This window comes from Notolepis coatsorum, assembly GCF_963971535.1.
Source record: "Notolepis coatsorum genome assembly, chromosome: 1".
Taxonomy (NCBI): Eukaryota; Metazoa; Chordata; class Actinopteri; order Aulopiformes; family Paralepididae; genus Notolepis; species Notolepis coatsorum.
Window position 1 is genome coordinate 312,576,827 of NC_140165.1, and position 17,602 is coordinate 312,594,428.

At 43.6% G+C, this 17,602-nt stretch overlaps 1 protein-coding gene across 1 annotated transcript in view; it reads right to left on the bottom strand.

The window, feature by feature from the left end:
* LOC311226158 (uncharacterized protein) overlaps positions 1 to 17,602 on the bottom strand; it is a gene marked incomplete at its 3' end in the record, with an annotated part of 50,987 nt that overhangs the window by 15,068 nt on the left and 18,317 nt on the right. The window contains exon 2 of the mRNA XM_084311531.1: positions 14,941 to 15,038. Coding sequence (XP_084167657.1) covers positions 14,941 to 15,003 — 63 coding nt within the window. The 5' untranslated portion in view covers positions 15,004 to 15,038. The remainder of the gene's footprint in view (positions 1 to 14,940; positions 15,039 to 17,602) is intronic.

The window sequence follows — 17,602 nt, forward strand, 5'->3', positions numbered from 1 at the left end:
AGAAGGTCTTGTAGATACAGTACTGAATTCTCCCATCTGGTCCAATGCAATTTGAAATATTATTATAGAATAGCAGGCTTATAAATGACCTTATTATAGCCAATTCGCACATTTATGGATTGTGCCAAATCTTATATTTCAAATGCCCGAGTATAATTTGGATTTAGTATCACCAGGCGTGCATAAGAACAGATAATGAAATCTACTGTATGTACAGTAGATTTTTAATTTTTGCCAGGGTGCCGCCATTTTGAAACTAATTTCAAATCTGATTGTTGCTACATGCTAGAAATAGGGGAGACAAACTAACTGCGCTCCCATATATGCCAATAACGTTACGTTTTGTGGTTTATTATCCCGAGTAATAAGAGATATTAAAAGAATTCATACAGAAGTAATAAAAAAATAACAATTCCCGACGGTACATTTTTCAAAATGGCCAACTTTCACGAACTAAACAGAAAAACTAAAACGAAAAATCGAATAACACTTGAATTTATTGTAGTGGCTACTGGGACATAATTCACGGCATTCTAGCCTATTGTGATTTGTGAGGTTTACTACATCTCTTAGCGGGGGATGACGTAGTTAACACATCTGGCGCCAATAACGTCGTACAACATGTTTCAAGGTCATGCTAATTCTGCCAGATCACGGCGTACAACGTTATTGAGATCATATTTCATTTTTTATCGCCATGGTATTCATAATTCCCTCAGCCAGCCTCGGCTGATACAGTGGGAGCCTGCACAACTCTGCAACGCTTCAATACTGCCGCCTGGTGGATGATCTGCGAGTTACAACCGGAAATGGATCTCTGGTGATCTCGGTGCATCTGGTAAATGCGTCAGGCACTCACATATTGTTGTGGGACTCTAGACACATCCGATATGGATCGCTGCCATAACTCAATAATCGATATGATTTGGGCGTTTATTATTATTATACAAACCGGAAATGGATCTAGTAGATCGCCGTCAAATAAGTGGGATATTTTTCCTCCAGTCTCATCGGCGAACGGTAAGAGGACAGTAACGATATTTTCAGCGTGTTTGTTTATTATTATTAATGCAAACTATTTTCGTATGAATGAAAAAGTATAACGTTCCTACATCCTGAACGATAGATAATCGATGTTGAATGGGCCATAGTAATGTCAATTTAGCAATACAATTTAAAAAGTTATAGCCCTGCAAAGAAGGTGAACATCTCCATAGGCTTAGAGTGGTGGCAGAGAGTGGTATGAGACGGGCAAACTCCGTGGCAGTTAACACTTTGATCGCCATGGTTCAAATTCATAATTTACCATCCCTAGCCAGCTCTATTTGTCTATGGAGAAGTTCCCCTTCTTTGCAGGGCTATAACTTTTTAAATTCTATTGCTAAATTGCCATTATTATGGCCCATTCAATGTCCTATATCCATTGTTCAGGGTGTAGCAACGATATACTTTTTCATTCACATATTCATACTAAAATATGGTCTAAAGCAGGGGTCAGCAACCTTTTTGACATGGAGTGCCTGTTTGAAATATAGTTGTAACTAGTGTGCCTCAACAATATTACATGCATCGTAATTTTTTCTGATAATCAGGTATTTTTAATGATAATCTTTACATTATTACATCATTATTGTTATTGTTATTATTAACAATATTATTATGATGGTTGTATCAACCCTAAATCTGAGTTTGGGGGGGGGGGGAATGCAATGCAGACAAACAGCTGCATACAGTGCGACCATTTCACTCACATTTGCCCATTCATTTTTGGACACATCACACACCATCGGTGTGTGTACTGTACGTGTGCTGTCATAGCTCCACCTACAGGCCTAATGGAGAACACCAGGAGAACACCAGGATGTGAATGGAGGGTGAATGTGAGGTATATCGTGTAAATAAGTTTTGATTGATCGCAAGACTACACTGTAAAAAAAAAAATAATAATAAGTTACCAGAACTTAAAAATATTGAGTTCAGTTACTGTGCATTAAGGTTTTCAGTTTTCAATCCATAATAAGTTAACAGAAAAATAAGTACACAACCACATTATTTCAACCTAATAAAACTATGTTTATTGTCATTGTTTTAAGAACACAAGTTGACTTGGTAATACTCACATTTTGAGAAAAAAAATTGCTTTTAACATGTGCAATGTTCAATGAAATAGAAAAATAAATAATAAAAATTGTTGATTAATCCCACTGGTCACAATGGTGACCGTAATAATGTTTTTGTTATAAGGCTCTGCAAATGTTACTGAGTGATGTAGCAATGTATTTCCAGCTAAATTGAAATAATAAACAAATAAAGGGTCTCAATTAAATATGTGGTAGTAAAAAGAACCTGTGGGAGGTAGTGTTGTCACGATACTGGAATTTCAACTTCGATACGATACCTTGAAAAGTATCGATACTTCGATACCATTTCGATACCAAAAAAAAAAAAAATATATATATATATATATATATATATATATTTTTTTTTTTTTTTTTTTAAACAAATTTAGCTTTTGTTGCTGGTTGATTCTCCTCAGCTTCGAGTCTGGTACTATAAGAGAAGATAAATATAACACTTTTAAAACCCTTTGTTTATCTTTAGATCACACATTTAAAAATAACTGTTCATCTCACTTCAATCATTTTTATTGCAAATGCAGAACATGGTATTTTCTCAAGCAGACAGATGTAAACACTGTAATCTGTGTTGCATGTACCTCACAAACTGAACAGTTAGTAACAGTTTTTATTTAAAGATAACGAGAGCAAGCGAGAGAGAGAGAGAGGTATCGGTAGATAGAGAGAGAGAAAGAGAGAGAGGTAGCGGTAGATAGAGAGAGAGAGAGAGAGAGAGAGAGAGAGCGAGAGAGAGAGAGAGAGGTAGCGGTAGATAGAGAGAGAGAGAGAGAGAGAGAGAGAGAGAGAGAGCGAGAGAGAGGTAGCGGTAGAGAGAGAGAGAGCGAGAGAGAGGTAGCAGTAGATGGAGAGAGACAGAGAGAGACAGAGAGGCTATGCTCGGAGCATTTTAGTAATGTTACATTTCCAACAAGATTGCTGCTATTTAAACACTTGGTGGAAACGGGGTAACGTTAACCTTATGTCGACTGTAGTATTGTATGACCTCGACATAACGTTTACACGTTAACGTTACTCCGTTTCCAATGCAGTATTTATAACTGTGGCCAGCTAAGCTAAGGGAGCTAACTTTAGCTGGTAGCTGTAACGTTACAACGAAGCAGCTGTTGATATTATGCGCCATCAGTAGACAACGTATCATGTATTAAACTAGAGTTAATGGTTTAATGCTTCAGTCACAGTGACGTTGAAAGAGCAGCTGTCACGAACCTCTTTCATTTCTTTATGGAGATCGGCGCTGGCACTGCTATAACCGCTTGCAAATAGCATTGGGGCATTTGTAGCTTGTCCTTCGTTGTTTACTTGAAACCCGAAGTACCTCCAAACAGCACTTCTGCTGCTTTCTTTATCCACAAGCACAAGTTGCGGAGGCTCTGCATTTACCATCTTCAGCTAAAATGTTTGTTTACTAACTGAAGAAGACGGCTCTCTGTGACTCTGTGAGGGGGAGGGCTGGACTCGGAGGAGCCGGGGGGGCAAGCACGCTGAGCGCTCTGAACAGCGCGTCAACAACTTGCGGTAGAACACTCGCCAGCTGGTGGTACCGATACTGCAGAAAGTATCGGTACTTCGGGAAATGAGTATCGAAGCCTTTTTAAATATTCAGTATCGATATGTATCGATACTTCGATATTTTTGACAACACTAGTGGGAGGATTTCAACAAGATAAATGCGACAATATTTCACTATAATATTTTAGAGCAAAAAAAAAAGAAAAAAAAATGTATATACTCCGTTTTTTTATTTTTTTACTGCTGCCCCCTGTGCCTATGCAAATGCCCCCGCGTGCCTATGCAACTGGAGGTACTTCTAGAAGTTATTACGTATCATCTGATATTGACCGGATGGGCGAGGGGGCGTTTATAATTCCGTGGGCAACGTTATACCATTCATCTAGTGTGGGTCATATGATCATCAGATCAGTTAGTATAGAATACGTTAGAAAATAACGCTGGATCTTACCATATCTTCCTCGCGCCATTGGACGATCAGCGTGGAGTACAGTTTTCGATTATGGGATGTTGATCCTGATGAACCATTTCCAGGTTGTATAATACTATATACGTCCAAATAACGTTGTTTATTGAGTTAGGGCGAGCGATTGATTATCCAGTGTGTTGAGATGGAATCCGGCTACCGATCGCGAGTGCCCGGACGGATTATGGATGAGCACTTCCTGTTTGGCGCGCCCCTCCCTCTTGGCCGATCTACCGATCAGCCACCAGATGGCGCTCTCGAACCGTTAGACAGTTGAGTGGAGCTCACCAGTACATCTAATGTCTCCGGAGGAGAAATATGATTTCGATCACAGATTTTTGAATGATTGATATCAAAGACGAGTTACGGCGTCTTCGGCAGAATGAGCATGGCGAGGAATGACGTCTAAACACGTCATCGGCGATTAAAGTGTTAATGTGTTAAAGATAAAGACAAGTGAAAGATGAATGGAAGGGTTGTTTGTGCGAGAGTAGAGTGCGTAATAAAATAGTGTTTTTGCATCGGAACACGACTCAGTCTTCGCTATCATTACCGCATTCCTACATTGGTGACCCTGATTTTCTCTTGGACGTATTTCGGACATTATATCGAACATGTCAACTGAACAACAGAACGCAGATCTTTGAACGCCGTTTCACTCAAGCTGCCCGAGTTTTGGGAGCAGAGTGCCAACGCTTGGTTTGCGCAAGCCGAAGCCCAATTCGCTCTCAGGGATATTACCGCGGATGCCACCAAGTACTACTATGTGGTAGCAGCCCTTACGAACTCAACTGCGGCGAGAGTGGCGAGTTCGCTGGAAAACCCACCTACACATGACAAATATGTTGCTATAAAAACACACCTTAAAGAGGCTTTCGTCTGAATCTGACCGTGCTCGCCAGCTTCTCTCTCTACCTGGACTGGGTGACTCAAAGCCCTCTGAACTGATGGACCACATGTTAGCTTTGCTGGGTGACCATGGGCCATGTTTTCTATTTAAAGAGCTTTTCCTGCAACAGCTGCCAGACTATGTTCGTTTACCTATGGCTAATTCCATCAAAACTGACTTTCGCCAGCTAGCTAGAGAAGCAGATGTATTTTTCTCACCTGGGAAGAGGTGTTTGGCAGCATCAGCCTACACCATTGATGAGCAGGGGTTCCGAACAACTCTCTCTGCCGTGGCTATGCCCCGCCGGGTGAGGTCGTCGGGGTTGTGTTTTTAAACACGCAAAGTTTGGGAACAAAGCTAAGAAGTGTCTGCCACCATGTAACTACAGTGGGTCGGGAAACGCACTGGCTGCCACTCATTAGCAGCCGTGAGTGTTGCCATCCTGCAGGCTTGCTGTACGTCACCGACTCACTCTCCGGCCGCCGTTTTTTATGTGACACGGGTGCCCAGGTGGCGTGAATATTTTAAGCAACCAACTTGTGTTCAGCGTTTCTCTGATTGGCCACTACGCCCATGTGACCGCGAGAGCGCTGCAGTGCGGAAATAGGCTGCATTCTATTGCCACTCTGCGACAAACTCTAACCTTAACCAACTCCGAAACAGCGCCTAAACTTAACCCTTCTAACCTTAACCAACTCCGAAACAATGCCTAACCTTAACTCTAACCTTAACCAACTCCGAAACAATGCCTAACCTTAACCAACTCCGAAACAATGCCTAAACTTAACATGCCTAAACTTAACCGGCGAAAGAATGCATGTAAAAAAAGAAAAAAAATTTAAGGGAATCGAACTTGTAACCAACGCACCGCAGGATCCACAGCAAAGCGGCGAACCAGTTGAGCTAGTCGTCGATGTTAAAAGAGGGGGAATTACGGCTGCATAATGCTGCCGCGGCGCCGCGGGGGCGTGGCTAGACGCAAGTTGGTTGCCTTTACTATTCACGCGCCCAGGTGAGCGTGTTGCCGGCGTCCACTCAGGACTTCCACTCAGCGATCCCTACATTTGGCAAATGCACCGTGGCATTATGTTTTGCTGACCAGCGTTTCACCTGGGATTTCGTGTTGGCCAAGGTGTCCACTCCCCTCCTAGGCGCTGACTTTCTCTGCGCCAACAGTCTCTTGGTAGACGTGGGGAAATGCTGGCTCGTCAATGCTGAGACGTTCGGCTCCTTGGCATGTGAGCGCAGTGACACGGCCACAATGACACTGTCCAGCGCCGTCACGCCCGCTGATGATTTCTCCCGCCTCCTGTTGGAGTTCTCGGACATCACAACACCCACCTTCTCGTCCGCTGCCACTAAGCATGGAGTCGTTCATTACATCTCCACGGAAGGCCCCTTAGTACATGCTAGGGCTCGTCGTCTCGACCCACACAAGCTCACCATCGCTAAGAATGAGTTTGCCTCCATGAAGGCACTGGGCAACATTTGTCGTTCCGACAGTCCTTGGGCCTCGCCTCTCCATCTCGTTCCAAAGGCTAACGGCGGCTGGCGTCCGTGTGGCGACTACCGGCACCTTAATGACGCCACTACACCTGATCGTTACCCGGTTTCACACATACACGATTTTTCAGCCCACCTAGCTGGCGCGCCTGTTTTTTCTAAGGTGGATCTGGTGAACGGATACCACCAGGTGCCGGTTAGCCCTCAGGACATCCCCAAGACGGCAGTTATAACCCCATTCGGACTCTTTGAATTTCTGAGGATGCCTTTTGGCCTAAAAAATGCTGCTCAGACCTTTCAGAGGTAATTGGACGACATGCTGCGCAACCTGTCTTTCGTGTTAGTCTACCTAGACGATATTCTGGTAGCCAGCACATCCAAGGCAGAACACCTAACACACCTCCGGCTCCTCTTCAGTCACCTCAGAGAGCATGGATTAATCATCAATCCAGCAAAGTGTCAGTTTGGACTGCCTGCCATGGACTTCCTTGGCCACCACATCACTACTGCTGGGGCGGTCCCATTACCAGTAAAGGTGGAAGCGGTGCTGCAGCTCCCACCCCCTACCACGGTTAGGGCCTTGCAGGAGTTCCTGGGGATGGTGAATTTCTATCATCAGTTCATCCCTCAGGCTGCCCACCTAATGCGCCCCCTGTATGGGGCTCTCAAGGGCAAGACTCCCAAGCATGCCATCGCCTGGTCCGACAACATGTCAAAGGCGTTCTCGGATACCGAGGCCCTTGCGAGCGCAACCATGCTGACGCACCCTGTGCCTGAAGCTCCCGTGGCGTTGACAACTGATGCCTCGGATTATGCTGTTGGAGCAGTTTACGAGCAGTTGGTCAAGGGCATTTGGCAACAACTCCGTTCCAGCGAACAGAAGTACAGCACCTTTGACCGTGAGCTCCTCGCCCTGTACTTGGCAGTGAGACATTTCCGTTTCCTGCTGGAGGCTCACCCTTTCACTGTTTTTGTAGACCACAAACCATTGATTTTTGCTATGGCGAAGGTGTCAGAACCGTGGTCTGCCAGGCAACAACGCCATCTGGCTTTCATCTCCGAGTTCACCACCGACATCCGGCATGTGGCTGGGAAGGACAACCCCGTGGCTGACTGCCTCTCTCGGGCCGTCATCGGTGCTGTCCACCTGGGCATTGATTACGCCCGTATGGCTGCGGATCAGGTTTCAGACCCAGACATCCAGGCATGCAGGACGGCGGTTACTGGCCTCCAATTGGCGGACGTCCCCTTCTTTGATGATGGCACAACGCTGCTATGTGATATATCTATGGCGCAGCCAAGGCCAGTGGTTCCACGTGCATGGAGACGACAAGTTTTCGAGGCTGTCCATGGCCTCTCGCACCCGGGCAGGAAACCATCACAGCGCCTAATGGCAGCAAAATTCATCTGGCCCAGGATGAAGGTTGACATTGGGGGTTGGGTCAAGACCTGCATGCCAACGCGCAAAGGTCCATCGGCATGTTAAGGCCCCGTTGGAGCGGTTCAATGTCCCTGAGAGGCGTTTTGATCACATCAATGTGGATCTGGTGGGACCCCTCCCTTCCTCCCTCCAGGGGTACACTCACCTGTGAAGAACGGATCTCGGTGGATCGCCTGAAGCCAGCTCACCTGGATTTGGACCGCTCCATTGAGTTGGCCCAACCGCCCCGCCGCGGTCTCCCCCCTGGTAGGGCAGTCCCGACACCTACTCTAGCTACGGCGGACCCCCGGACCTGCCGTCCGAGGCCTGTTAAGTGTCAGCCTACTGCTTTACCACTGCCTTGGTCTCCTGTGCCTGCCCATGGGTACCGGAATCGTTTTGGGCGGGTCGTCAGAGCCCCTGGAAGTTTTTTGGGGCCAGTTCTTGTGAATTCTGGGGTGACGTGTGTAGTGGCTACTGGGACATAATTCACGGCATTCTAGCCTATTGTGAGGCTTACTACATCTCCCGTGACCCTTAGCGGGGGATGACGTAGTTAAAGAGAGACGAGTGAAAGATGAATGGAAGGGTTGTTTGTGCGACAGTAGAGTGCGTAATGAAATAGTGTTTTTGCATCGGAACACGACTCCGTCTTCGCTATCATTACCGCATTCCTACAGTATATTCATTTATCTTAAAATATATTGTCTATATAAATGCTTCTGAAGGGGTAAACTGGTATGGCAGCTATTACTGTACTCTTGTATTACTAGGACATATTTCACATAGAGGTATTTTAAGAACAGATTTATTGTGCAAAACTGCAATAGAAAAATGCAAAACCTTTTCTCAAGTTACTTCCATCTCTGAAAAACACTTTTTTCATGAAATACAATTAAATCAAGCGGCACAAAGTGAAAATGAAAACTACAGCAGGACAGGAGGTTTCTTTCCCTCAAACAACTCAAACACAATACAACTCCAACATAACTTAAGTGTACATGTTTGACAACGGAGAGAGAGAGAGAGAGAGAGAGAGAGAGAGAGAGAGAGAGAGAGAGAGAGAGAGAGAGAGAGAGAGAGAGAGAGAGAGCATGATGTAATAGGTTTGAGCAGGGTACAAAATAGTCACACGCCCACCGCCACAGGCTGGTAGATTTAATGTTTGGCCGTCATAAATTAAGGCCTGGGCGCCATCTGGCGGCCAACAAAATCCACTGCATACGTCGGCATTAATATGATATGAGTAGCCTCCAGCTGGAGGGAGAAATGTCGTGGGAGCGGGCGAAAGTTGCCCAATCTGGAACAATCTCCGGGACTGCAGCTGGCCCCTATTGGATGCGGGCGTGGTGAGTTGAAACGAAAGTGAAACTGTGTGTGTGTGTGTGTCACGTCTCACGTGTCCGTTCTAATGTTTACAAACAATGAACCTTTAAATGTAAATGAGATGCGCTCTGCTCACGAGATCAAGTTTGTAACATGAGACGCACACGAGGTCTGTCTTCATCCGTTCTTTAGCCTACAAAAAAACCTGCAATCGTGTTTTTGATTGTGCTCTGATATTTAATTTTGCATTTGATTTGACCAAATATGTGGAGGCATATTTTGTACCCTGGTTATTTCGCGTTTGTAACGTCATAACATCAGTGGAGGCTGCTGACTGATTAATAATAAGCTCTCTTTATTTCGCGGAGCATAATGTGATTTCGCGTTTGTAACGTCATAACATCAGTGGAGGCTGCTGCTGACTGATTAATAATAAGCTCTCTTTATTTCGCGGAGCATAATGTGATTTCGCGTTTGTAACGTCATAACATCAGTGGAGGCTGCTGCTGACTGATTAATAATAAGCTCTCTTTATTTCGCGGAGCATAATGTGATTTCGCGTTTGTAACGTCATAACATCAGTGGAGGCTGCTGCTGACTGATTAATAATAAGCTCTCTTTATTTCGCGGAGCATAATGTGATTTCGCGTTTGTAACGTCATAACATCAGTGGAGGCTGCTGCTGACTGATTAATAATAAGCTCTCTTTATTTCGCGGAGCATAATGTATAATGTTATTTCGCGTTTGTAACGTCATAACATCAGTGGAGGCTGCTGACTGATTAACTCGTAACGTCATAAACCAACTACCAGATTCACTCGTCACTGTACATCAGTGGAGGCTGCGTAACTGACTAACTGATTAACTAGAAACTGCACATTGAGGGGGTTTGAATCACGCTACATCAGTGGAGGCTGCTGACCAGATTATTATTATATTATATTAGGGGTGGACGGTATTATTATTATTATCTATTATTATATTATTATTCCATACAAGGCTGGATGCATTACAGACTCCGCTAACATCCCTTGTTGCCTTGTAGGTGGCAAGTATGGATTTGTTTATCGTGTTTGAAGTTGTTTTAATATGTTCTTTAATTCTTTTGCTTCCATATTGTAAATAAATTCGCAATAAATTATTTGCATTTAAAACTATTAACGCTGACTCATTCCTTCAGTCCACTCAAAATTATGCTAATATTCCTTATGTTGTTTATGATATTAATTGAAAATAGCATACGAGAGTATTATATAGTAATAATAACACATGGCGATATACTAAAAAGCTATTTATAATTTTTGGCTGGTAAAACATCTGGATGGCTGGTAGTTTTTAAAATCTACCAGCCAAATGGCTGGTAAGTCAAAAAGTTAAGTTTGTTCCCTGGGTTTGAGTTTGAGGTTTGAGCATCCTAACTTGCCATAGTTGATGATGTCACACCAGGATTGTCAACACACAGTTGGAAATGGGAGCAGCCCCGATGGATAAAGCGATATAAAGAAACTAATAGCCAAATAAATGTGAAGTTATCTTTAAACCTCTGTTGTCAAGCCTCGTCAATATACCCCCCTCCCTCACTAATGGAACTGGTGTCGCAGAGTCACGTTAGAACGTTAGCTTAGCGGCTAACGTTAGCACGTTGCTGTGCTAAAGCAAGTCTCCTCTCAGCCTCCTTAGCCAAATTGAAATGCCAAAACTATATGGCAAGGTCCGTGAGCAAGTGGAGAAAAACTCAGTACAATTAAACACTATGCAACGACCACTGCAAACGTCGAGTGAATCGTCAAGTAACGTTAACGTCATTGCTACTGCTGTGACTAGCTGCTCTAGTCTACCTGTCACAAGGTATAGTCAAAATCCATACCGTAGCGCAAAATCATGAATGACCACAAGGTGGCGTGATGCAACGTGAGGAGGGCAGTGATAGAAGCAAAGAGGCGCTACAGGGATAAAATTGAACTCCAATATGAACAGGCTGACTCTAGAGCTATGTGGCAGGGCCTCAGAACGATGACAATTACAAAGGCACCTCCCTCAAGCTGAACAGTGACATCTCCTTAGCAAATTATCTCAATACCTTCTATGCAAGGTTTGAGGCTGGGAATAACAGCACCAGCCTACAATCCACTGCAATGGAGAGGGGGGGGGGACACTGCTGATGGAGACTCAGTGTTCAGGGTAACAGAACATGAGGTGAGGAGGACCTTTAAAGGGGAACTATTTTACTATTTCTTTCACTATTTGGGCACTTTTACACAATTCCTGTGACTTTATGGAACACCTCTGTAATTATAATTTTTTTTAATTCACTGTTTTGTATTTCTAATCAAGTCCTCAAAAACAGCATTTTTCTACCTCAAGATCTCGAGCCGTTTTGAGGCTGGGCTCCTAAACCACTGTGTGGCCTGATGCCACACTATCATGCAGCTGAGTCTCTCTGACGTCACAGATCAGCACATTTTCAGATGACTCAGTTCAGTGAGGGTGAATATTGTGAGAGGAGAATTGGAAGAATGCGCCAATATGAGAATTAGAGAAGTCCACATAGCTAGGAAACAATGCTAAACACTGAAAAAGGCCATTTATAAGATAGTTCCCCTTTAAGAAAGTGAATATCAGGAAGGCAGCAGGACTGGACGGTATCCCCGGCCGCGTCCTAAAAGTCTGTGCCGACCAACTGGCCCCGGTATTCACTGACATAATATTTAACCTGTCCTTAGAACAGGCTGTCATGCCCACCTGTCTGAAGAAGTCCACTATTATCCCTGTACCCAAAAAATCCAAGCCTGCTTGCCTCAACGACTACCGCCCTGTAGCTCTCACCTCCATAGCCATGAAGTGCTTTGAGAAGCTAGTAAAGGGCTACATCTGCTCCTCCCTCCCCATCAACCTGGACCCCCTGCAATTTGCATACCGCCCCAACAGGTCTACGGAGGACGCCATAGCCCATGTGCTGCACACAGCAGCATCACACCTGGACAAGAGGCAGGGGAACTATGTGAGAATGCTGTTCATCGACTACAGCTCAGCATTCAATACCATAGTCCCCTCCAAACTCATAGCCAAGCTCAGGGACATGGGCTTGAACTATGACCTCTGCCAGTGAGTCTTGGACTTCCTGACGGGCAGACCCCAGGTGGTGAGAGCAGGCAACTGCACCTCCTCATCCATCACTCTCAACATAGGGGCCCCCAAGGGCTGTGTTCCGAGTCCCCTCCTCTACTCCCTGTACACACATGACTGTGTGGCACAGCGGAACAACTTTTTTAATTTTTTTTTATGTTGTAGGACTTGTACAGCACTTTGTTCAACTTTGTCAGTGCTGTAAAGTTTAAACCTAATTCGTTTTCGGAATCCTTATTTTTCCACTGTATATATGGGAATCATGTTCTTGGCTACATGGAACGAGATTGCTGATGTTATCTCTCTCCCAGGGGAGGAAATTAGGCCACTTTACTCGCCAAATGCGAGTATTTTTTACGTTTTTCATGAAGAGCACTCGCCAGTCTGGCGAGTACTAGTAATTACAAAACAAAACAAAAAAATCATTCTGCAATCTGCTGATTCGCTCACTGGCACAAGCCGAACTCTGACTCCCCCCTTGATTCCTCCCATTTGCGCCTCATAATAATCCAACCATAACCAATGAACATCATCGTTGTACACATGCGCTCTAAGCTCCTCCAATGAACACTAATTTTCTAAAAGATGCCGCCCATCTAGGGGAAGTGGACAGATCACTGCGCGCGGACCTACAGACTCCTGCCACCGGCTTGACAACGTAGACAAACTTAGACAAAAACACATCAGTGGATGAAAATAATTTTGCATGTAGAGTCGTCGCTTTCGGATATCAGTGCGGTCTGACATGGGGGCGAACAACAGCACACGACACGTCTCCTTCGAGTCGGATGAGAATGACAAGTCAACCAGCATTAGCCGGCTAGCTACCTAGCATGTAACAAGCTACCATAACGCGCATTCAACATAGTGGACTATACTGAGCGGCTTTGCTTAAATGCAGCCGAGTGACATTTTATTATTACCGGGTTTCCCCCCATATCACCACTCGCCCATATGCCCTTCACAACGGTGATGTTGTCATACTTGGCATTCAGAATACACCTGCTGAACCCCTAGCGTTGTCGATTCGGTTCCAATGTATTGTCATCTTACAGCACAAGTACAGTACAACCAGAATACATTTGGCATACAAGCAGAGTGCAAATGTAACAAGTCAAGTTGTTTTATTTAGCTATTACATTACAGTGAAATGCTTGGTTCTTTCACTGCCCAACTCAGTCCAACCTAGACCAGCCCAACCCAGTCCAACCTAGTCCAGCCCAGCATCTTTCACTGCCTAGTACAGCCCAACCCAGTCCAGAATAGTTCCCTCTTTCATGTTAATATGTGATATCCTAATATTTTGAAGAGTAGAGACAGTGTGATTAATACATGTTGTATGCTAATATTGTGAAGAGTAGAGACTGTTATTAATGTTTTATGCTAATAAATATTTTAAAGAGTAGAGACACGGTGTGATTTTTACTATGATTGAAAATCAATTTAGACGAAGACGTACAAAGAAGTAATTATCACAATTAGCGATTTTTTTTGGCTGGTAAAAAATCAGTTTGTCTGGTAAAAAAAATCAAGATACTCGCCAGTTGGCTGGTAAGCCAAAAAGTTAGTTTCCTCCCCTGCTCTCTCCATTTGGTACTCGTCCTCTCATAACGGGAAGAGCTGAGATTATGTTGTGGCGCTTTTCCACTGCATGGTACTTACTCTACTCTACTCTGCCTTTTCGGTTTTCCATTGCCGAAATTTGCGGATGGTACCTGGCTGAAGTTACAGGAGTGGCGGGAGTCGCAGCTCCCTTTAGCTTGATACATTCATCGTACTCTATAACATGCTTTATCTTCAGGTGATTGAACATATTAGTCATATGGAATATCGACATTATGCATACAAAAATCTTGATATCAAATTTAGGCCATATCACCCAGCACTAATTCTGTGTATATGCAGTTGTATAGGTCTGAATACATGTATTCTATGACAGAACTAACAGTTATTTAGATATAATTAATGCTAATATGTTGATCTGATAAAAATATTACAAATAAAATTACCAATACGCTACTCTTAGGCTAAACAATACATCCATATTGTCAATCGTCATTCACGTATCAAAAAAGGACAAGAAAAAGAAAACACTATTCTCTATTATCCTTTACGACCAATTCATTGACAATGAACGTCAACAAGATGCCGCTGTCCCGCCTCTCTCTGGGCTCCATCGAAATTGTGCTTGATTTTGTTAATTTTAACTTTTTTTACTGTATGAAGCACAATCTCAGGGGGCCCATACGGAGCCAAGCATTTCACTATAATGTACTTGTACCTTATATGTGATAAATAAATAAAAACGTTCAACTTTAAACTACAGCTACGATATAGCGAACAGAGGTAGCTTCCGGTATCGGGAGAAATGTAATATGTTAAGAGAATTATGTCGCTGCAGATGCTAGGAGTAAGTTGACCATGGAGATGGTAAAGTACTACAAATGTAAAACATTTGGCATTTGTTTTGGGATTGTACAACTTCAAGGCTCCTTTCGAGTGCCGCTGCTGCAAGGAAGGAGCGACAAGAGAGGAAAACAATGTAAACATAATTGTACTTACAGATGTTGTGGTGTCCATGTCTGTTTTCTCAGGAAGAACGTTTTGATCCAAATGTGAAGTCATGGTCCAGTAGAGTTCTGCTACAGAGAATCTTTACACTGTAAACACACAAAGCGTTTATGGAGTAAATGCAGGAAGACGTTCGAAGACTCACGCTCCACCGGTACCACGTGACTGATCAGGAAGTGATATAGACCACCGCAACACTCCCGGTATTCTGAAATCATGGGAGAGAGAGCGGGGGGAGAAAATTAATGAATGTGGATGAGAGCCTTGACATTAAGTGGTTGTAGCTACGGCTGTGGGGGGGGGGGGGGCTGGAGACATGATTCAATAGACTTTTATACGCCTGAGTCTCCTGAACACGGAGCGACCAATCCCAAGTCGATCGGCACTTTCTTGGCCGAGCTATAGTCACTTTTCCGGACCTACTCCCGAACTCCTCATGCGCAGATTGATGAACCTAGAAATCCAGAGACTCTGTGGGCAATCTGCGCATGCGTAGTTCGGGAGTAGGTCCAGAAAAGTGACCATTGCTCTGGCGAGAAAGTGCAGATCGTCTTGGGATTGGTCGCTCCGTGTTCAGGAGACTCTGGCGTCAGGGTTTCCGTTAGAATTTTTCTTTGCAGGTCTGAGTGTCCGGTAGATTTCAATCTACCGGACAAATGGGAATAATTCCGGTCAGAGTTTATTGAGCTTAAAAACAATTGATAGGCCTATATAAAGAATGACATCATCAAGGCATTTATAATATTTTAACTTAAAACTAGGCTAGTCATTAATATATTCCAAATAAAATAAGTCCCTCGAGACTTCGTGCTGCTGCCGACTTGAGGTGTCGGTGGGCAGTCTGCCCGACCTTAATAAACAGCAGTCTGTTATAATCACATTTTTATGAGCTAACGAATTCCGTTATATTGGACATTTGTATTAATTATATCAAGCGAAGAACTGAGAAATTTGGCAGAGAGAGACGGCAACATTATCGTGGGTTTGCGTGATGTATATCTCCACCCCCCAATGACTTGGTGCTGGTCATAATGTCCTGTGAAAATAATTCCCTCTAAACACAATTAGATTATTTGAATTGTATTAAAATAGGCTAAAATTAAATAGCCTATGCGATGAACGAAACAATCATTTGTTTCATCGTTGCTTCACCAAGCAGCCGGTCTAATAATGATATCCTGTTGTCAGCGCGAGCTGGCTGCTGATATATTTACGTGAAGCATGGAGCAGCAGTGTTTTTAGGTCCGGTCTGGAAACCGCTCAGCAGCGCCCCCACCCAACAGCTGAATTGCCAATGGCTGAATTGGAGTACTGCACCCTGCCGGCCAGCAGATGGATGCTTCTCGCAAATATATCAGCAGCCAGCTCGCGCTGACAGGATGTCATTATTAGACCGGCTGCTTGGTGAAGCAACGATGAAACAAATGTAATGATTGTTTGTTTCGTTCATCGCATAGGCTATTTAATTTTAGCCTATTTTAATACAATTCAAATAATCTAATTGTGTTTAGAGGGAATTATTTTCACCGGACATTATGACCGGAGAGATTAAATATGTCGGACTTCAACAGATTTTGCCGGTCAAATACCGGTAATTACCGGCTAACGGAAACGCTGTCTGGCGTATACAAGTCTATTGGATCATGTCTCAAGCACCCCCACAGTAGTGTTGTCACAATACTGGAATTTTGAACTTCGATACGATACCTTGAAAAGTATCGATATTCGATACCATTTTCGATACCACAGGGAAAAAGGTTCAATCTTAAAATGTTAAAAAAATATATATATATTTTTTTATAAATTTTTCTTTGTTGCTGGTTGATTCTCCTCAGCTTCTCTCTGGTACTATAAGAGAAGATAAATATAACACTTTTAAAACCCTTTGTTTATCTTTAGATCACACATTTAAAAATAACTACATCTCACTTCAATCATTTTTTATTGCAGAACATGGTATTTTCTCAAGCAGACTGATGTAAACACTGTAATCTGTGTTGCATCTACCTGACAAACTGAACTGTTTGTATTACAGTCATATTCCGACTTAACTGAATGCACGTGCGTGTGTGGACTACTGTACTATTACAGGTATTGAAATGAACAATGCAACTTCCTTATACAAAAAAAATAACTTTTTTTTTAATAATTAAATATCGATATTTCGGGAAATGAGTATTGAAACCGTTTTAAATATTCAGAATCTATATGTATCGATTTTTCGATATTTTTGACAACATTACCCCACAGCCACTTAATGTCAAGGCTCTCATCCACATTCATTCATTTAATTCTATATTGTTGAAATGCAGCCAGATGCCGGCTTATTTTTCTATGTTCGCTAGTTTCTGAACTTTTTCCAGTGTGTGTGTGTGTGTACCTGGCCTGAGCTACTGCCCTCTGGGAGGAGGTTTAGAGTTCCACGCTCTAGACTAGGCTTGGGCGGTATGACGGTATTAGGGTATACCAGGATATTTCGAGATCCCGCCGGTATTATTCTCAATACCGTGACGTCACAGACTGCTATTACAGACACGGAGTTGATTGTAGTGCACAGCACGCGCCAGCAGAGGGTTACGTGGCTAATCGTTCTGAGAGCTAACGTCGGTACCTGGCTGGTTGCTGGCTAACTAACTGGCTAATCGTTCTGAGA